General features: G+C 44.3%; 2 protein-coding genes and 1 pseudogene across 13 annotated transcripts in view; all 3 read left to right on the top strand.

Moving 5' to 3' along the window:
• LOC106605341 (chondroitin sulfate proteoglycan 5) overlaps window positions 1-8,607 on the top strand; it is a 30,697-nt gene extending 22,090 nt beyond the window's left edge. Inside the window, exons 4-7 of one of the 10 annotated variants that reach the window (XM_045718457.2) lie at window positions 2,828-2,984; window positions 5,008-5,064; window positions 6,448-6,549; window positions 7,750-7,886. In XM_045718457.2, the coding sequence (XP_045574413.2) occupies window positions 2,828-2,984; window positions 5,008-5,064; window positions 6,448-6,534 (301 nt within the window). In that variant the 3' untranslated portion in view covers window positions 6,535-6,549; window positions 7,750-7,886. Of the gene's footprint in view, window positions 1-2,827; window positions 2,985-5,007; window positions 5,065-6,447; window positions 6,550-7,749 lie in introns of all 10 variants that reach the window. The other 9 variants (XM_045718458.2, XM_045718453.2, XM_045718452.2 and 6 more) reach the window with 9 other exon arrangements.
• An 8,791-nt stretch (window positions 8,608-17,398) lies between these two features.
• On the top strand, window positions 17,399-21,107 carry LOC106605252 (elongator complex protein 6-like; annotated as a pseudogene). The gene is made up of 8 exons (XR_014392256.1): window positions 17,399-17,917; window positions 18,005-18,083; window positions 18,313-18,383; window positions 18,554-18,678; window positions 19,002-19,011; window positions 19,044-19,196; window positions 20,506-20,659; window positions 20,749-21,107. The product of XR_014392256.1 is annotated as an elongator complex protein 6-like (transcript).
• A 194-nt stretch (window positions 21,108-21,301) lies between these two features.
• LOC106605338 (sterol regulatory element-binding protein cleavage-activating protein) overlaps window positions 21,302-21,827 on the top strand; it is a 34,731-nt gene continuing 34,205 nt past the window's right edge. The window contains exon 1 of one of the 2 annotated variants that reach the window (XM_014200843.3): window positions 21,302-21,438. The gene's annotated coding sequence lies outside the window, so the exon portion shown is untranslated. Of the gene's footprint in view, window positions 21,439-21,464; window positions 21,825-21,827 lie in introns of those variants that run through there. The other variant, XM_014200842.3, reaches the window with a different exon arrangement.

Raw genomic sequence — 21,827 nt, 5'->3', positions numbered from 1 at the left:
CGGAGGAGGAGGAGGGGGCGTAAAACACGATGACAAGATAGATGAGAGAGGAAACGCAGAAAGAGAGAAGAGATAAAGCAGAGAGAGAGAGAAAAGGGAGGGATTGAGTTTGCATTGAAAGAGAATGGGATGAGGATAGCTAGAACGAGTGCGGTATGAGATGCGGCTGTGCCTTCGCCTGTCGTTTTGCCTAGCAACAGTGAAGTCATGTAGGAGGGTGGATGAGTGTGGATGCTTCCATCAGCAATGCACATTTCTTAGCGGAGGATGATGATGTTAGCATTATGATGATGATGAAGAAGAAAAGTGGAGCAGTCAGTGTGGGGGATAGCGTGCTGATGGCTAGCGCGCGGTGCTAGCTGAAAATAGTGATGTCATTGCTGCTCTTGCTCCAGCTGAAAGTAGGGCAGTCTGATCAGGAGCGTATGAGAGGGGAGGGGAGGGGGAGACAAGGCAGGGGAGGCGAAGTTGACCTACATACAGCTGTGCGACCTGAGGGGGGGTGTGTGTGTGTGAGGAAGGGGGGTGGGCATGGACAGCATGCAGTATGGGAGAGACACCACAGCCTCATCAAGTGGTTAGCCACAAATCAGAGAGGAGGAAGGAGAAACAGAAGTGGAGTAGAAGAGAGCAGAATGAAATGGAGGGGCGGAGGAGTGAAGGGGAGAGAGTGGAAATGTGTAGAGGATGGTGAGCGGAGGGAGGGCAGGAATAGGAAAGAGCTTTTAGCCAGAGGAAAAACTCAGTTGTTGGAAGGAGAACGAGTGTGTGCATGTGCGCGCGTGTATAGGGCACTGCTGATGAGGCTCATGTATACATGAGACGCCCACCGCTCTCTCCCTCCATCTGCTGCAGATAATTGCAGTGGGCTGCACAGTGTATGTGCCGCAGTCAAGATGGGGTCTGCTTCCCTGTCAGAGAGGCAGAGAGAAAGATGGAGCGAGAGAGAGAGATGGAGGGAGGGAGGTGCTGGGGGAAGGGGGAGAAAGAGAGGTCATGAATGGGAGGAAGGGGGAGAAAGGGGAAGGAAAAATAGTAGGGATTGAGGGAGGGAAAGAGTGAGTAAGCGAGAGGTGTGACAAGAGTGGCAGTAAGTGAATGGCAGAGGATAGTTACCTGCATCTCTCTCTCTCTCTATCTTTGCAGAGAGGAGAGTGTGTGTTCTTCCTGAAGTGGCAGATTAAAACTGACACATCCTGACTTTAGTCCGTTTCCCCCTGAACCACGGCTTAGAAACCACACTTCTCATACCACACACACTTTACTCTCTCTCTCAATTATGGACATAAATAACACACACAATCTGTATCCAAGCCCTGCGGTATCCTCCTTTCAATTCAATTAAATTTGCTTTATTGGCATGACGTAACAATGTACATATTGCCAAAGCTTACTTTGGAGATTTACAATACTAACATAATTAAAATAATTATAATCAATATTGTCAACTTCTTTCTATCTCCCTATTTATTTATTTATTTATTTCTCTACTCCATCTCTCTAGCACACTCTCCCTCCTCATTACTTGAGCTTTGATTGGTCTGTCATATGAACTGATTAAATATAAATGTTGGAGCGGCATCTCAATCAGACACTAGTAGGAACTGCTGGGGCTGTACTGATGGGTCTAGTTCAGAGGATGTTTAACTATGGATATGATGAGGAGAGGGAGAGAAGGAGATCAAGAAGAGACAGAGAAACGGACAGATTCTTTCCAGCCAGCAGAGGTTTCTGGAATAACACAAAATGACAAATGACTGTTTGGGAAGTCTGTTTTGGATATCAAGTTTCTCCACGTTTTTAATTGGGTACACAAAGTGAATCACAGTGCTTCAATGGAAGGTCAATGGTGAGTCATTGTTGTCTGTTTGGAAAGTAACTTTCATTTTCGTTTTCAGTTGCAAAACATTTGGCTATACAGTGTACCCTATTGAATGCAACCCAGGATTGGGTATCAAAGTGGCCATAGCTGTAGTCTAGTTTTGATTCACAGCTGATTTGTTGCATTACAGGGGGTATCTGTCTGTCTATCATCTGTAAACTGAAGTCTTACACTTGCACTATACTGTAACTAACGCTGCTCTCTCTTGCTTTTTTCTCCCTCCTCCCTCCTCTCTCCACCTCATTTACCCCCCGTTTTCACATACTTTCCCCTCGTCCTTGAATCCTGATTTTTGCCCTCCCTATTCTCCCTTCATTGCTCTTTTTCTCTTCTCTCCACCTCTCGCTGCATCCCTCTTTTTCCATTTCCCCGCCCCATCGTGACCCCTCCTACTTTCCTCCTCGTTTAATCCTCTTTTACCTGTTCTCCCTTCCTCTCGTCTCTGGTCCCCTCCCTTCCTCTCGTCTCTGGTCTCCTCCCTTCCTCTCGTCTCTGGTCCCCTCCCTTCCTCTCGTCTCTGGTCTCCTCCCTTCCTCTCGTCTCTGGTCCCCTCCCTTCCTCTCGTCTCTGGTCCCCTCCCTTCCTCTCGTCTCTGGTCCCCTCCCTTCCTCTCGTCTCTGGTCCCCTCCCTTCCTCTCGTCTCTGGGTCCCTCCCTGTCCTCCCTTCCTCTCGTCTCTGGTCCCCTCCCTGTCCTCCCTTCCTCTCGTCTCTGGTCCCCTCCCTGTCCTCCCTTCCTCTCGTCTCTGGTCTCCTCCCTTCCTCTCGTCTCTGGTCTCCTCCCTTCCTCTCGTCTCTGGTCTCCTCCCTTCCTCTCGTCTCTGGGTCCCTCCCTGTCCTCCCTTCCTCTCGTCTCTGGTCCCCTCCCTTCCTCTCGTCTCTGGTCCCCTCCCTGTCCTCCCTTCCTCTCGTCTCTGGTCCCCTCCCTGTCCTCCTCCTCTTCCCAGCAGTAAGTACCGGCCTCCATCGGAGCAGCACAATGATAATTTCTCCCTGTCCACCATCGCTGAGGGCTCCCACCCAAATGTAAGGAAACTGTGCGACACCCCTCCTAACGTCCCTCATGCCCGTGCTTTGGCTTACTATGATAACATTATCTGTCAGGTAACGTGGTTCTCGTCTCTCTCTCACCCTTTTCTTCCTTCCCTCCTCCGCATGGGCTTGAGTGTCACCTCTCTGGGGTTACAAGGCGGGATGTTACAGTGGGGGCGTTCTCTCTCGTTATGGGACAAGTCTACAACCAGATAGGCAGGCATAGCACTGCACCTGGTTGGTTACTGAGGCAACTCTGTTACCATGGCAACGCCGTGGCTGTAAAGTCTTTACTGTGTATTGCCTCATTGTCAGTTATTGGTTGAGTTTTTTTGTTAGCTATTGATCGTACTTGGTGACACACACACACACACACACACACACACACTGCAGATCAAATCAAATTGTATTGGTCACATACACATACACACCGTTAGCAGATACTATTGTGAGTGTAGCGAAATGCTTATAAATGTGAAAGATGGAGCAAGGAAATAAGTTGATCTTACCTATACATCTGCCTGACCCATTGGTGTGGTCAGTTCTGTCCGGGCTAAGACTTGACCAAGAGAGAACTCCTATAGCCCTCACTGCAACCCCCTCCACCCCATCTATTCCTGATCTGCTCTCCCTTTAATCACCTGTGCATCGGTATGTCACTGCATGCCTGCTCTATCGCTCACATGGTGCCCCCCCTGGTGGCCATGTCAGCCACTGCAGCAGCCTGTCCGTCGCTCTGCCTCCTGTCCGTCCGTTGCACTCGTTTATCCTGACTTGGGCTGGATAGCTTGGAAAAGTGAAGAAGGTCTCTTGATTGGTCGATAATAGGGCTTTGGGTGGGCGGGGAATCTGGGGGCATGAAATATATTTTGTTTATGGGGATATTATCAGGTTGCTAGAGGATGGTGTGCGAGATGTGTGTAAGGTGGGCGGGGCTATTAAGTCAGGATAAGCATCTGAGATGCAACATCCCCCTGCTGCCTGTAGGTGGCGAGGGAGAGTATAGACCTAGATGCACAACTAACGGAAGCATGGGGTAGCATAGCGCTAACATGGTCATAGCAGCATGAGTAGAAGTAGTGCTACGGCATAAGATGTGGTACCACATTCTAACAACTCATCAACTGGTTCTGGTCATCATACTTGGTAGAACCACAAGCAAATTGCTTCACTTAGATTTCTTTTGCTCGTTTTTTGGTTTGTTTGTAGTTAGTTGATTTTGCATTATTCTTCCTTCTGGGTAATTGCGATAATGTTCCTGTAAATATAATATAGTGACAACTTGGGGGGCATCATATCGCAGTGGTTCATAACATGAGACGGTTAGCACAATCACCTATCAGAACACTACTAACCGTCACCATAACCCAATACCATCCACAACCAAATAAAACACCATATAACATCCTCATCTTCCAGACATCTTCTAATCTCTGAAACAGGATCGCTCTGCTCTTTGAGTCTCAACCTGGGTTCGCCGTTTAGATCCACAGGTCTACAGTCAGTGTGTTAGTACATCTCTCTATCCATACGAGTCGATTTTATTTTAGAGCACCAGTGTAGAGTATCTGGAGAAAAGGTCCATTTAAAATACTATGTAGATTCATCTGCAGAGAACAGCCAACACCATAGAAACATACTTCTCACTAAAAAAGCTCAGAAAACACAAACTAATAATACCAATACCTCAAATCCCTCCGTCTAGTTCATGAGCTAAAACCCTTGTGCTTCTATGTCAACACGGTACCCTCAGAAATATTTCATCCAACATTTACTATGGTAATGTCAAGGCCACAAAGCACCATAGTTACTGAGACAAATCCTTCAGTGTCCTTATATGGGCACAGTCTCTACCTCTCAATGTGAGCTGGGAATATCAGATATCATCCTTAGGAAGTTCCCCTTCGTAGGTCTTCTCTCTCTGCTTTTTCATTCTCTCTCTACCGCCAACTCTCTTGGTTTCTATCCAACTCTGTTTTTCTCTCTCTCGCTCTCTCTCTCTCTCACTCTGTCTCTCTCTCTCTCTGTTTGAGGATGTTATGTATCTTTGAGGAGTATAACCCTCTCCTCCTGCCCCCCCCCCCCCCCCCCCCAGAAAACCATGAGCAGATACACCTGGGAGTGTAAGACCAAAGAGGAGCCCGACAGTGAGGTAAGATAAACCCCCTCAGATGGCCCGCCCCCCCTCCCTTAAACGGCTCTCATTGTACTGTGACCCTGTCAGTCACCCTCTCTCAACTCAACGGACCAATCCACAGCCCCAAACTTGACTAGTCAGAACCTAGAGCTGTTACTCCTAAGTGCTGATCTAAAGTCAGTTTATAAGTTAAGTTAGCCATTACCCCTTAATGGATCATTTCCGGATTCGAGTAAATGCTGATTTTAGACATGATCCATATCTTTACATATTGTGGGCTCTTAAAATAACAACTATGAAATAAACATCATTTAAAATATGAAATGTACACTTTTATCTAGGTTAAATGGCACAGAGATAAACGTTGTAGCAGTCCAGTAGCAGCACGCTTTTGTCCTTGTAGTGTCCTTCAGAAAGGGGATATCGACCCTTCCCACATGAGTTCTTAGCAGAAGAGAAAACGCTGCAGTAGACTGAAACCCGAGAAATCTCACTAGACAGATTCTCCCTCTTCAGATAAACACACGGTCAGAAACTGTACACACTCCAACATGCATAAAAACACTATCATATATGCAGAAACACAGATAATACAACTAGAAAGTGAAATATTGTTGTAGGGAGAATAGTTTCTTTATTTTCAGCATTATATGGACTGAGTACAGTGGATTGTATCCGTTTACCCGTTTACCCTTAATCTCCTATCAACATTGATACCTGTCCTTTTATGGACCATGCTGGTTTACAGTATATATTTAACTATGGCTTGTGTCAATTCCATTCTAACTCAGTCAATTGACAAAATTGTAATGATGATAAGTAAAAGTCTATATTTAGAGTAATTACTACATGTATATGTTTACGTGCTCTGTATTGATTGAATTAAAATGAAATTGATGAAGTGATTATGATAGGGTTATACTGATACATTGTGACATGTTTTCATAATACTGCCAGTCCTGTGCTGTGGAATAAAGGCCAGGATGTACAGTACCAGTGTCCCTATTGTCCAGTCCTGCCCTGTAGGCTGTGCTTTGCTGTGCTGAGCCATACTGTACTGTGCCATGCCAGTGAAGAGCATTGAGGCTCTCTATCTGTAACAAATCGTTTGACTCAGTCCTGTCCCACCCTCTTCGTGTCCTTCCTCCACTACGCATACACAGATACACGTTTTATATCATGCACACAAAGATGCAGATCCAGACACATTCACATAAACTCTGAACACACACACACACACACACACACACACACAGCAGGAAGGATACAAAGATCTGTCCATGTTTCATCTTCATCTCAACACCTCGTATATCTCTGTTCCAAAAAGTCCCCGTAAAGTCCCTCTCACCCTCGTTCCCCAATACAATGAAAAACAACAGCAAACAACACATTTTCCAGTTTCACGCTGACGGAAGGAAAGATGGCCCCTATCCTGTAACCATGGAAGTGACGTATCCCCACGTCCTGCCCGAAGTTACTATCTAGGCCATCAGCCAATGGGTAAATGCTCTCGCCATCCCTTTTGTGTGCCATTGAATAACAAGCATTCAGCTCTGTTTCGTAATGGCACAGCCCTCAGGGTCTGCGGTGTGTGCGCGTGCCTGTGTGTGTGCTTGCGTGTGTGTGTGTGTGCGTGCGTGCACATGTGTGTATATGCGCGTGTGTTTGTATGTATGTATGTGTGTATGCATGCGTGTGTCTGTCAGTCAGCTTGAGCACAGACAGACACTTCTACCTCAACACAGCAGGGTCGATGAAGCTATGCAATATTAATGAGGATAACAGGCTGGGAAAAACAGATTCAAATGAATGCCAATCCATTATTTGTCTTGACCTTAATTAAATGCAGCCAAAAGGATGAATTGAAGTGAAACAGAGTTGTCTCCTAATGCATTGTTTTTCCAGCTCCAGCTGTACTGTAGGTATGTATGAAGGTGGTTCCACAGACAATGTGTTTAATGCCAATAACGGCACGGCTCATTGTGTTTTAATTGGGACAGTAGCGAGGTGAAGAGGGCTGGATGAGTGATAGTGGGAGGGGGGATTCTGGATTCTCTGGGGTTCTTGCATGTGGATATGCATGCGCTTCCTGGTTGGCCTGGATGGGGTGCTTGTTGGTGGATTATGAAAGGTGGGAGGGGGGTCGCTCATACAGTTCTCCAATCACCTCTATGTCCCTTCAACCAAAACAAATGTGCGAAGCAAGCATGATGTTGAAACAATTGGGTAGCCGCGGCCACTGTAGAATGGGTCTTTTTTTAAACGGTTAGCTTCCTCACTGCTCTCTTCCATTGACGGATAGTCAGGTAGTGTGAGGATAATATGGGGTTTTGGGATATTTATATCCAAATAATATATTAAATGGGATTAAAGAGAGGGATGGAGGGGTGGTAAGAGGTGGAGTTAGAGGGTCTAATATCTTGAGATGTTAGGGGGGTATTTCAAATATTCCCATCTCTTTAAGGGGAATGACAATATGCAATAGCAGTGGTCTGTCTATAAGGGGCTATAAATTGATATTTTCAGAGGTTGAAGGCCATCTATTGGCTGATGCTGTGACGATCCCTATAACAGGACGCAACAAAAGACCACATGGTAGACTAGAGGGAGGGTTTGGTTTATAACCGTTTTGGGCGGTCTGACTGGGTGGGCCTAACCGTGTTTTCTCCGTCCATCTGTCCGTCCGTCCGTCCCTGGCAGGATGATCCTAATGCCCAGAACAAGCTGGAGGACCCCGTGAAGGCCCCGGTGCCCAAGGAGGACGACTCCCTGAACATCCACAACTCCCTGACCCCCAAACACGAGAACCACAAGGTACTGGGCGAGGAGAACTCCTCTGAGGTAAACTCACTGCAGAACAACATGATGTAGAAGCCTGGGTCGGGATGAGAGCTCCAGTCCTGCTCTCTATCTCAGCCACCACGCCTACAACTGCTACCACCAGCCAACCACCGTCTACAACACGGCAACACTGCCACCAAGCGGGCAATGCCGCTGAAAAAAAATAAAAAAACACCACCCCAGGTGAAACTCCTCCCTGACCTGCCAACGCCTATAGCAACCCCTTACGCCCAATCACGCCCCCCTGCCTCGCTGCCCTGCCCCTTCGTTGCTGTCACTCTGCTCCCCCTTACCCCCTGCCCGCACGCACATACACACACCAGAAAACACAGACACACACACCAAAACACACATACACATATATATGTACATACACACACTCACATATACACTCATAATTCCCCTGCCTGCATTGGTGTATTTTGTAAAAAGAAAAGAATCATATGGAGTTTAAAAAAAGAAGTTAAACATTGTAAAAAAATATAAAAGTTACTGAGAGGTTTCGATGTTTGTCTGACTAATTAAGTGAGTATGTATAAATATATGAAAAAAATGCTTGGATTGATATAAAAGAAACAACACATTGTGTCTTCGTTTTCATTGATGTGATTTCTAATCCTTTGATGTACTTGTTTTATTTTGTACTTTTTTGGGAATACAGACTTCAAAACAGAGAACAAAATCTAACAGTTGTTGAAATAAACCTTTTTAACATGACACCTTTGTCCCTGTGTTTTCCTGAACTATACTGTCCCTTTCCCTCTCAAACTCTTGCATGGCTTATTACAGCTTGGTAGCTCCTTAGGTCACACACACACACACACACACACACACACACACACCTTGCATGGATCCTGTAGTTCGCTTTCTCACAGAACTGCAGCTGAAACACACAAAACAAAAACTCTTCTCTCACCACTCATGCCAGAAAGAGCCTTATTCAGAAGGCCAAACACACACATAACTCTCTTTCTTACACACGCGCACACACACACCCACCCACCCTCTGTTACATTCCCCGTTCACACATCATTTTTCATACCGGCCTGCATTCTCAATGAGTCTCGAAGAAGGCCTCTCCGATGCCATGCCTTTGTTGGAGTGATCATTGAGAGAGTTCTAGACTGATTGGACAGAGTCTGCTATTGTAGGGCCCTTCTTAAGCTGTGGGGCCTTTGGTTGGGTGGATGGGGGATGGAGGACCCCTTTCCCATCAATAGGGACAGAGAAATATTCAAACTACTACAGAGCAAAAGTTTGGCTATGGGAATGAACAGCATGCAAGCGGCTACAACAGCAATTAACACATTTTCTCTCCATCTCTCCTCTAGTCTCTTATGTTGCCGGTATGCAAGACAACGCATAGGTTTTCTCCTTTGAACCATGAGTGCTAACGGCTTTGCACACACACACACACACACACAGAAGAATATGTAAAGCTAAAACATTTGCGTGTCCTTGGGATGGACAGAGAATATAAAATCAATCAGCCTGCATGAGCTATAGCTCAACAACTTGCTCCTCAATTGTGCCTGGGTTCGAGCCTTGGTGTGAGACCAATCAGGAGAAAGTGGTACTTGCTAAGTAACAGCTTGACGTCCGTTACATTAGGGATTGTTCTTTGGCATTTTAGCAGACCCAAGAACTCTCCAATGAATCTGTTATGTTTCTACCCTCATCTCTTTAATTTTCCACTTTATCTCCAATCAACACCAATGACTGGATTGACACTTGAGGACTCAACCAGAAAGCCTCCCTTCCCTGGGGGCCACTCTGGGTTGGACTGTGCGTGTGTTTCTGTGTGAGTGTGTGTTCAGGCTTGTCTCTGGGAAGAGAGAGGACCGTGTCCATCACACCACAGGACAAGAGGTGATGGTGTGGTTGAGAGAGCTGGGCACTGAGATAGATGTCTATCTCTATTCCTCTAAAACCCGCTCGCCCGCTCTAAATATATTTTCATACACCCCCCCACCCCTCCCTCTTTCCGTTTTGCTCCCTTTTGTTCTTTCTATATCTCTTTCTGGCATCAACCTCTCTCCCTCTCTTTCTGGCTTATTACCACTCTCTCTCTAGATTTTTTTTCTCACATCGTTCCACCAGTCCTCTCTCTCTTCTATCTCTCTCCCATCGCTCCTCTCCTCCCTGTTGCTGGAGGGTCTTTACAAATGCAGCCTCAGACAGAGGGGGCGCCGTTGCCATGGAAACCAATTATGTCGCTACGGTCCAAGCTTGAGAGGACCAACTCAATGACCTCACCATTCTCTCTATTCCTTTCTTTCTTACACACACGATTACAACAGCCAGACTGTATCGCGTTGTACTGAGACTCAGAAAATGATGTATAATAGATACATAAAATCAAGAATGCATTATGCAGATTTAATGTCATCTAAGGAAAACATGAAATGTTGACGTTAAATACACTCTGATTCCACATAACCCCCTTACATTACTCCCTCTCTCTTTAGCTGACCTAAATACCACTTTGTGTTCTTATAGCGCTTTTACAACGTTCTGACAATGAATGCACTCCTGCTCACCTTTACCAAATCATTGATCTGGAGAGGAGAGAGGAAGGGCACACTTCAGGTAGGGAGAGAGGGGCAGGGGGTGAAGAGAGGGCACAAATAGGGCGTGTCAAGATTGTTCTCTGCCTCCCAAAGCCTGCTGGGATGTTGGATTCATCCGCACACTGTCATTGGCTGAGGATGTGGTGGAACGATGGTGTGTGAATTCCACAGGGAGCCTCAGGATTGGCCAACGCAAACACATATATACACAGACAAGCATGCACGCCTGCACACGCACTCACGCACGCACGCACACACACTTGCAGAAAAGCTCACAGAGCAGCTTGGGAAGCAGTGTTGAAACGTAAAGGCAGGGTGTGGGTGGGTGAGTTATGTCTGATTGAACCATTTTGCCATTACTCTGGTTTATTAATGAGGACGTCTGGAATGCAGACGATGATCAGAGAAGCCTTTCTGATGGAAATGTGCCCATACGTTACCACGCTGAGGCCAATCCTACTCCCCCTTTTCCCAGAAGAAAGGAGAGAGGGGAAAAAGATAAAGTGATTCACACCACAGAGTTTGGCCTTTCTCTGATGGGTTATCCTGTGTAGGTCAATGTACGGCTGAAATGGAGGTTAGGGGTAAAAGGAAAGGGCTGGACGGTACAGGTAACTGGCAAAATAAAGGAAACACTTCAGTAAATGAGGGATACAAAGTATAATGAAAGCAGGTGCTTCCACACAGGTATGGTTCCTGAGTTAATTAAGCAATTCACATCCAATCATGCTTAGCGTTATATATAAAACCCAATATGGGAGATTCTGTAGCGGCGCCTGAGACAATGTTTTCCACTACCATCAATAAAACACAAAATTATGGAATTTCTTGTGGAAGAATGGTGTCGCATCCTTCTAATAGAGTTTCAGACGTTTGTGGAATCTAAACCAAGGTGCATTGAAGCTGTTCTGGCTCGTGGTGGCCCAATGCCCTATTAAGAAACTTTATGTTGGAGTTTCAATTCTGTAGAAAACCGTTTTAGGTATAAGTAACCACACAGATGTGTGTCTATGAGCTGGTGTGTGTGTGTGTGTATGTGTAGGGTGGGATACATTACTTTCTAAATGTAATCCGTTACAGTTACTAGTTACCTCCTGTCCAAAATTGTAATCAGTAACATAACTTTTGGATTACCCAAACTCAATAACATAAATCGGATTACTTTCAGTTACTTTTGGATTACTTTCCTCTTAAGAGGCATTAGAAGAGACAAAAAGGATCCATCAAACACATTTTAGTGTGTTATCATAGTGGTCTCTGATTTGTGGTCAGACTCGTTCAGGTGGAACAAACTTAAACTTTCACCTTTTTTCAAGGCTTAATTGAATGTCATTGAGTAAACAGAAAGGTGTCATAATGTATTTGTTTTGCATCCTTTCTGAATTTAAAAGCTATCCAAGAAGTAATCATCTAGTTTTTAAAAAGTATCTGTAATCTGAGTGGAATATATTTCTTGTAACGTAACAGATTACAGTTACAGTTTTTATTTAATGAGATTACATGTACTGATTACATATAATCAGTTCCTCCCCAACCCTGTACTGTATGTGTGTGTGTGTCTGTGCGTGTGCTCTTACAGGGCGAGGTGACCATCGAGATGGAGCTCTACCGTCCCAAAAACGCCAAGCCAAGGCCCCCCTGCAGTCCCCTGATCCACTATGATGTGTACCTCTACAAGGTGCCCAAAGCCCTGCGCAAAGCACCTGTTGTCAACCGGATAGGGGCCAGGCCCAGGGGTAAGGTACTGAGGTGGGAGGATGACATGTACCCCCCTTCGCAACCCTGTCCTATGTACAGCCCCCTTAGTACACGGTCCTTACCGACCATCGACCCCAGTGGTTATAGGACACGACCACGGACAGCCAAGGTGTGCACTCCCTAAACCCAGGGTCAAACATCGCCACACCTCTATCTATCACTGTACAGGAGTATACTGACATGCAGTATACATGCTAAAACAGAGTGTGCAATGTACTGGAACTGGAGACTGAAAGAACGTACTGACAAACAATGAAATAATACTCATATGGACAGAGTCATACTGAACTTTTTATCCATCGTCAGTGGGTTTTTGGCGAGTTGCAAAACATAAAAGGTGGATTCTTCCATAACTGTGCAGCTGAAATATTCATCAAAAATCCTGGTCTGTATTTCAATAGTCCAAAATGGCTTTCTTTTCTCTTCTCCTTCATCTATTTTGCTGATCTGGGAGAGTAAGCTATTTCAGACTATTTAGGTTACTGGTCGCCGTGATTTCATACTACCTCACATCATCTGGTGGATACTATAGTTAGTTACGTAACAGTGGCTGTAAATGCGCTACAAACTTGAACACTGGCAAATGAATGTGACACAACTCAAGTGTGTAGTCTCAGACACAATGAGGATACTTGATTTTAAAACAAACAGTCGCTCGAGCAGCTACCATTGAACATTCTAAAAGGACAAAAATCTTATTTCACCATGGATATATTGAACACATACAGTGCATTCGGAAAGTATTCAGACAGGTTTTTAGAAATGTTTGCCAATTTCTTAATTATAAATAAACGGAAATACCTTATTTACATAAGAATTCAGACCCTTTGCTATGAGACTCTAAATAAATTGAGCTCAGGTGCATCCTGTTTCCATTGATCATCCAAAAACCGAGCCATGAGGTCGAAGGAATTGTCCGTAGAGCTCCGGGACAGGATTGTGTCGAGGCACAGATCTGGGGAAGGGTACCAAAAAAATGTCTGCAGCATTAAAGGTCCCCAAGAACACAGTGGCCTCCATCATTCTTAAATGGAAGAAGTTTGGAACCACCAAGACTCTTCCTAGATCTGTCCGCCCGTCCTAACTGAGCAATCGGGGGAGAAGGACCTTGGTTAGGGAGGTGAACAAGAACCCGATGGTCACTCTGACAGAGCTCCAGAGTTCCTCTGTGGAGAAGGGAGAATCTTCCAGAAGGACAACCATCTCACCAGCACTCCACCAATCAGGCCTTTATTGGAGAGTGGCCAAAAGTCCCCTAAAGGACTCTCTGGTCTGATGAAACCAAGATTGAACTATTTGGCCTGAATGCCAAGTGTCACATCTGGAGGAAATCTGGCACCATCCCTACGGTGAAGCATGGCGGAGGCAGCAACATGCTGGGGATGTTTTTCAGTGACAGGGACTGGGAGAATAGTCAGGATCGAGGGAAAGATGAACGGAGCAAAGTACAGAGAAATTCTTGGTGAAAACCTGCTCCAGAGCGCTCAGGACCTCAGACTGGGGCAAAGGTTTACCTTCCAACAGGACACAGCCAAGACAATCTTGGGGTGGTTCCGGGACATGTCTCTGAATGTCCTTGAGTGGCCCAGACAGAGCCCTGACTTGAACCCGATTGAATATCTCTGGAGAGACCTAAAAATAGCTGTGCAGCGACGCTCCCCATCCAACCTGACAGAACATGAGAGGATCTGCAGAAAAGAAATGGGACAAACTCCCCAAATACAGGTGCGCCATGCTTGTAGCGTCATACCCAAGAAGATTCAAGGCTGTAATCGCTGCTAAAGGTGCTTCAACAAAGTACTGAGTAAAGGGTCTGAATACTAATGTAAATGTATATTTCAGTTTTAAACATTTTATAAATGTCCAAAAATTTATAAAAAACAGTTTGCTTTGTCATTGTGTGTAGATTGATAAGGAACGTTTAAAAAAAATCCATTTTAGAATAAGGCTATAACGTAACAAAATGTGGAAAAAGTAAAGGGGTCTGAATACTTTTCGAATGCACTGTAATAACTGAAATTATACTCAATGCTTATATTTTTATGATATAAACAAAATAATTGTGTCTATACAATAAAGTAAAACAATTTCTCTGTTAACATGAACTGTTTCTTGTGGGTTTCTGTGTGGCTATCTAAAGATTACTTTTCTATTCATAACCACAGGACCACAGAATGAACACATACAGCATGGGAAGCATATGGAGCAGGGGATCACAGTTTCCCTGCTTCTTTCAGTTCATACAGTCTGTACTTGTGTCATCAAGCCCCAGTGGCCTAATGGATAAGGCACTTTCTTTCTAAGCCATGGATTGCTGGTTTGGGTCAATCTGAGTGGTTTGTAGCAGAATGGCGCAGAGGAAGCACACTGGGCCTATAACCCAGAGGTTGATGGATCGAAACCTTCCTCAGTTGTCTTGTAGACAAAAAAAAAACAATTTCATGGGCGGATCTTCCATGCTGATGTTCCCACAAGCTTCTTACGTCTGTGAGTTCAAATAATAGGTTTTGTACGATCAAGATTTACAGAACTCAGCCTCCCCTGGCTCAGAGGGGTATACAACAAAGCAAGATCAGTTAGTCAGCTACTGTATCTTGCATAAATATTCTGAACTAACTTTATATTTTTGAAATTGGCATGATATAGTTGACTCCACAATCCAAAAACCCATATCTAAGTTTACTTTTCTTAATGAATAAGAAAATGTGTGGTTATTTCTGGTTGTTTATCTTTAGCTAGCTGGCTAACTCATTGATGCTGATTTGTAGTATACCACTCAGGTGACCCCCCCCTGCCAAACACACAACCAGACATTGATTGATTGGAGACAGCTTGTGTCAATTACTGAACATTTCCTAGAATTTTCTACATGCAGTGACATATGTGGCAATATGTGTAGAATTGCAGGAGATTAGCTTTAAAACAGCAACATTTTCTCTCAGCCTCATGGAAAAATGTTAGAATAGCATGAGATTATTTATAAAACTGCACGCAACTGGAGATAATCATCAGTTTTTAGAGATTTTTTTTTGCATTCATGTAATCTAAACAAGCACATAAAGGCTTCATAATTCATAAAGGTCATGTTAACAGACATATATATACACATACATACATACATACATACATACATACATACATACATACATACATACATACATACATACATACATACATACATACATACATACATACATACATACATACATACATACATACATACATACATACATACATACATACATATATATATATATATATATATATAAGATCTCCTAAACCTGTGTTAACCTCAGACCTTATTTTCAGCGTTTATCCCAAAACCCCATTCTTTACTCATTCATTTACCCCATAGGAATGGCTGAACGAACCGTAAGAGGTATGGCTTGTTAGCGGTTGTTAGAATAACAAGCACCATGAGCGCTTTAGTCCCGAACCTATTACGGTGTTTTAGGTGCCAAGTTTACGGTCATATTGTAGCAGTGTGTAGGAAGGAGATTCCTAGATGTGAGAAGTGTACAGGAGGGCATGAGACAAAGCAATGTGTAGTTGCAGCCTGGTTTCATAGACTAGACATAACATAGTAACTGAAAATATGCAACACTCAAATGAGTATGATATGTTACGTTTTGTAGGTTTCATAAGACATATGGTTACTTTAGGCAAAAACTAAAGTAGGGTGATTGGTAGGGGAGGATGGGTAGGTGTATAACGCAAACGTCTAGCAACCCAAAGGTTGCGAGTTTGAATCTTATCACGGACAACTTTAGCATTTTAGCAACTTACTACTTTTTAGCGACTTTGCAACTTCTTAGCATGTTAGTTAACCCTTCCCCAAACCCTAACCATGTTAGCTAACCCTTCCTTTAAAGAAGAATGGTAAAAAGTGTGAGTAGAGTGAGCTGAAGACTGGAGGAGAAATGGAAGTGAATGAGGTCGAAGTATCGGAGCTGGTAGGTGTGGTAAAGTTCTCGGAGCCCGAGCCATGCACCGAGGGTCAGGATAAAGATGAGTCTGTGACAGTAGTAGTGAAGTTTTTGGAAAAAGTAGACCCTTGCCTTTTGGCTGATCCATTTGTGGTTTCAAGGTGGGTGAAAACAGAGTTGGGTGCTGTTGAATCGGTGAGGGTAACCAGAAGTGGTCTTGTGATAATTGTTTGTATTTCTGTTGGTTAGAGGAAGAAGGCGCTCCGCGTTTAACAAAATGGGGGCAAGAAATGTGAATTGTTTTGCTCTCAAAAAAAGGACGTCATTGAAAAGAGTGATTACTGGGGTAGCAGTAAATGTAAAAGTTGACCAACTGAAGGGGAAGATTGACGGTGTTTGTGATGCTCGTCATTTGGTACGACGCAGACAGGGTGGCGTGAGTGGTGAAACAGAAGTGTCATTGTCTGTTCTTTTGAGTTTTGATGTTGAGTCTTTGCCCGACAAAGTGATGTTAGGATATATAAATTATCCTGTAGGAGCTTTTGTGCCGAATACATTATGTTGTTACAGGTGTCAAGCTTATGGGTATGTGGCAGCAGTGTGTAGGAGAGAGGTTCCTAGGTGTGAGAAGTGTGCAGAAGGGCATGAGACAAAGGAATGTGTAGCATTGGGGAAAGTAGTGGTATGTGTTAATTGTAGGGGTACCCGTGGGTCTGGGGATCAGAAATGTCCCGTGCGTGAGAGGCAGGTTGAGGTTTCCAGGGTTAGAGTAGTGCAGAAGTTGTCATATGCTGAGGCAGTAAAGAAAGGAGAGGAAAATGGGTCAAGGGGGAGGGATCCTGAGAGGAGTGGCGTGAGTAGTAGAGTACCAGTACAGAGGGATAGGCCAACAAATGATATATGTTTCTGTAAGATTGGATTTTTAGCATTTATAGCAATGGTTATAAACTGTACTGCAGGGATGGAACGTAAGTCGCAGAAAATTGAGGTTGTGGTGGCAGCTGCAGAGAGGTATTTGGGTGTGCGAGACTTGACATCAGAAGAGTTACAGGGTGTGTTAAGTGGTGGTGTCCCATCCTTTCAGGTTGTTGGCCTGAGGTAGGACTAAATAGATTTAAATAGTGGAGTAGAGGGATTTTTTTGTGAGTGTAGTGTTAGATGGTAAGGTATTTGTTTATTTTTTCAAAGTATAAGGTAGTTGTACTCCAGTCTAGTAGGTGGCGGTAATGCAACATTTATTGGATGCCAACCGCCGTTAAACCTCATCAAGGAAGAACTCGAAACGCTTTTCACATGCTCAGATTGTCCCTGTCTTCGTGCAGTAGAAACTACGGTCATGCACCCATGCTACTTTTTCCACAACAAACATTCAGAAAATGAAATAGCTATGAATGTGGAATTGTTTTAAACAATGTGGTTATTATTGACAAAAAAAAAAATACTCTGAGCTGTTGGGATTTGTCCTGGATAACGCTAAAATTCGTGTCAACAATCTAGCCAACTTCATAGCCTCTCTCGGCAGTCTGCGCTAGCTAAATGTATTTTCCTGGGAGTGTTAAGCGTTCATATATAGAGTCATTGGTTAAGATTTCTAGCTAGTTATTAATAAAGTAATTTATATCAATCGATGTTAGTATTTATCTAGCTAACTAGGTAAGATAGCAACTCACCAGAAGACATCCCAAAGATTCGTATGAGAAGTCTTCATCCCTTCTCAAGATGTTTGCAGAGCTCAGCAGTATTCTCAATACTAGTCCCGACAACGTCAAGCCGGTAACCCTAACCTCACCCCTAAACGTTACCAATTTAAAGCCCTATGCCTAATCCTAACAATTGTGGATTTATGTCTGTTCACTGCAGGGAGAGTTTATCTTGGTGTCTGACAAACAGACAGACGCGTCCTTCCTCATTCACAATTTCCTCTCTTTTTATTTACGAGGTGAGGATTTATGTGAGTGGGCTGATGTCTAGTTGACTGAAACTTGTGCGTAACACCGTGCCCTCTATTATTGCTGTTGATTGTAGTGTTATGTGAAAAACAATGACAGTCAGTAATAGAAGGAACATATGGGGCCAAGTTGTGTACTACTTTGATGCACTCTCATAAGTGATCAAAAATTAAATCTGGTGAGGCCAGACGTGCTCAAAAATGTTTGTGTGATTTACAGCAGGCTGTAAGGTGTGTTTCCTGGGTCTTGTGCAGTCCTTCAGTCACTACAGTGCAATCAGTCAACGGTTGGTGAGTATACTTATCCTCCAAAACGCTGGGTTAAACTTTCCCCCAGCCACTCTTATACATACTGTGCAAGTAAATGTGTCTTTACAGTTGTGTATGGTTTGCTGTTGCCTGGTGAAGATGTATTAACTACATGTTGTATGGGTTCTTTCACTGTGCTCCATGTTAATCAGGGTGTGAGTTTGGCCCAGGCAAGGGAGAAAGGGCAGCTGGTGTTCATAGAGGGACTAAAGGAATGCTTGGGGGTACTGCTTCAGGGGGAGTCCAGCAAAGGAACCCGGGCAGTGGACTTCCTCAGGTACCTGTCTGTAGCGTTGACTCTGATCAAGCCTACTCCTGGACTAAAAAGCATTTTCATTCAGTGCAGAAGCTCCATTGAAAGTGCATTTTGGTCCTAGAATATCATAGACTTTATCTGGTTCCGGGAATCCGGCCTGTATTGTTTGACACACTCATACACCTTTTTTTCTGATGTAATCAAAGCAGTTAATGATAATATGAATCTGAAAATATCTCTTCCCCCTTAATTTATCTCCTCCTCTATGTCCCCTTTCTTTCTTTGTCTCTCATCCCTCGCCCCTCAATCTTTCTCCATCTCTCTGTTCCCCTCCACCTCCACAGAGATCCCAGTTCTGGCCTGCGGGGTCTATATGACTGCGGGACAATGTAAGGTCGGCAGTAGGTGGAGGTGAGGAGTGGGGTCCCCCTGTGCTCCTGGTGGATGACCTCAGTGTGGTCCTGAGTCTGGGGGTCAGTGTTGGGGCAGCACTGGACTTCAGTCATTACTGCAGAGCCACTGTCTGCTCCGAGCTGCAGGCCAGATAATACAGTCTATCACATTTTACAGTTACATTTGAGTCATTTAGCAGACACTCTTATCCAGAGCAACTTAGTTAGTGCATTCATCTTAAGATAGCTAGGTGGGACAACCACATTACAGTCATGGTAAGTACATTTTTCCTCAAAGTAGGAAGGGCGGTGGGGGCTGTGGGATGATTTAAGATGCTCTTTGAAGAGGTAGGGTTTTAGATGTTTTAAGATACTCTTTGAAGAGGTAGGGTTTTAGATGTTTTAAGATACTCTTTGAAGAGGTAGGGTTTTAGATGTTTTAAGATACTCTTTGAAGAGGTAGGGTTTTAGATGTTTTAAGATACTCTTTGAAGAGGTAGGGTTTTAGATGTTTTAAGATGCTCTTTGAAGAGGTAGGGTTTTAGATGTTTTAAGATACTCTTTGAAGAGGTAGGGTTTTAGATGTTTTAAGATACTCTTTGAAGAGGTAGGGTTTTAGATGTTTTAAGATGCTCTTTGAAGAGGTAGGGTTTTAGATGTTTTCGGAAGATGGGAAGGGTCTCTGCTGTCCTAGCTTCAGGGGGAAGCTGGTTCCACCATTGGGGTACCAGGACAGAGAAGAGCTTGGACTGGGATGAGCGGGAGTTGCTGTGGCGTAGGGGTGGGAGGGCCAAGAGACCAGAGGACGCTGAACAGAGTGCTCTGTTTTTTTAAATTTTATTTTTATTTCACCTTTATTTAACCAGGTATGCTAGTTGAGAACAAGGTCTCATTTTCAATTGTAACCTGGCCAAGATAAAGCAAAGCAGTTCGACACATACAACAACAGAGTTACACATGGAATTAACAAACATACAATCAATAATACAGTAGAAAAATCTATATACAGCATGTGCAAATGAGGTAGGATAAGAGAGGTAAGGCAATAAATAGGCCATGGTGGCAAAGTCATTTCAATATCAATTAAACACTGGAATGGTAGGATGTGCAGAAGATGAATGTGCAAGTTGAGATACTGGGGTGCAAAGGAGCAAGATAAATAAATAAATACAGTATGGGGATGATGTAGATTGGATGGGCTATTTACAGGGTTGGGGAGTAGGGTTTGAGCATAGCCTGAAGGTAGAGATGGGCAGTTCCTTTTGCTGCTCCGTAGGCAAGTACCATGATTTTGTAGTGGATGCGAGCTTCGGCTGGAAGCTAGTGGAGTGTGCGGATGAGTGGTGTGACATGGGAGGCGCACGGTATCACAAGCTCACTGTCTCTTTTGTCTGTCTCCGTTAAAATAATCACACACATCCCTCTATCTACTATCCCTTTTCTCTTTGATCTGCAGGGCAACATGGTGATGTTGGTGCGATGTGAGGCAGAAGAAGAAGAGTGATGATGAACGCTCAGAGAGGCTGCTGAGGGGCCTTATACACCAGTCCATCCTCATTCTCCAAGTACAGGGTCTCCCCACCGGCTACTGCAGGGACATCCACGGACAAGTCAGATGGATTACATTCTTTGTGTGTGAGAGTGGAAAAAAAGAGAACTGTTAAACGCATTAAGCTGAACCGTACTGTGTGTGTTTCAGGTGGAAGTGTGCTGGCGAGGACAATGTGACAGGCAGCAGACCCAGAAGAAACTCTTCCAGTACAAGGTCCACGACAAGGGGGCTTCCTTTTTTTGCCAGGGGGACATCCAGTGTACTCCTTTAAGCCCTCGATGGCTCCTTTCTGCTTCCCTTCCCAGTGTCGATCTCCAGTCCCTCACCTCTGTCACATGGCTCTCTGAGCTCAAACAGAGAATGATAGAGGCCTCTAGTGGCCAAAAGGCTGTATTAGCATGGGCAGCTATTGGGCCATTGGGCTTCCAACATTTTAAAGTAGTCAACCTCATGGAACTTCCAACTTCATTGGCTGATCCCTCCTGGTGACTTTGTTGGAATCATGTCCAACCGGGTCATCAGGAGGGATCAGCCAATCTCGAAGAAGAAAATGGACTACATCAAAATGGAGATTGCCTCAATGGAGCTGCCAATGCTGTTATAGACGTTGTAATGGCACAACTAGAAAGATGAGTCATCTATCTATCTCTATGGGCTCAACACACAGGCGGGGAGGTTTGCAATTTAGGAGAACCAAGGTGCTGGATTATGGTCATGAAACAGGTTGGGATCAGTTTTGAACTGGAGATGTGGTATTGAATTGAACATTGGATTTCTGCATTAGAACCAACCGGACACATGTATTGCAAAGCTGACATAGGAAGCCTGGGTGAATAGGTAATTTCTCAAGCGACATGGGAACTGACCTAACTAGGTTGGACTTGTGTTATACAACAACAAAAACATCACATTTAAGACAAACACCAGTGTGGGCGTTGTTGGTCATGAAGGTAAAATACTGTGTGGTTTACAGTAATATATCCAGCGCGTGTCGCTATATCCTCATGCTTTCCTGTCTTGGATGAAGTAAAGGGTGAGAGGTCGACAATTCACGCTGCTGCTGAAACAAAGTAGTGACATGGTTCTGTTGATGTAGTCAGTTTTTCCAGTTAAATTAGCTAAATCCAAGATACTAGAATAACGAGGTTAAGACGGTACACGACTAGCTCCTCGATAGCAGGACCAGCACTATCGACGAAGACACGAGAAAGTTATTCAGCCAGGCA

The sequence above is a fragment of the Salmo salar genome, chromosome 05, assembly GCF_965601325.2.
Source record: "Salmo salar chromosome 05, fSalSal1, whole genome shotgun sequence".
NCBI classification, from domain to species: Eukaryota; Metazoa; Chordata; class Actinopteri; order Salmoniformes; family Salmonidae; genus Salmo; species Salmo salar.
Note: the sequence above shows the minus strand (reverse complement) of the source record. Positions and strands in the feature narration are given on the sequence as shown.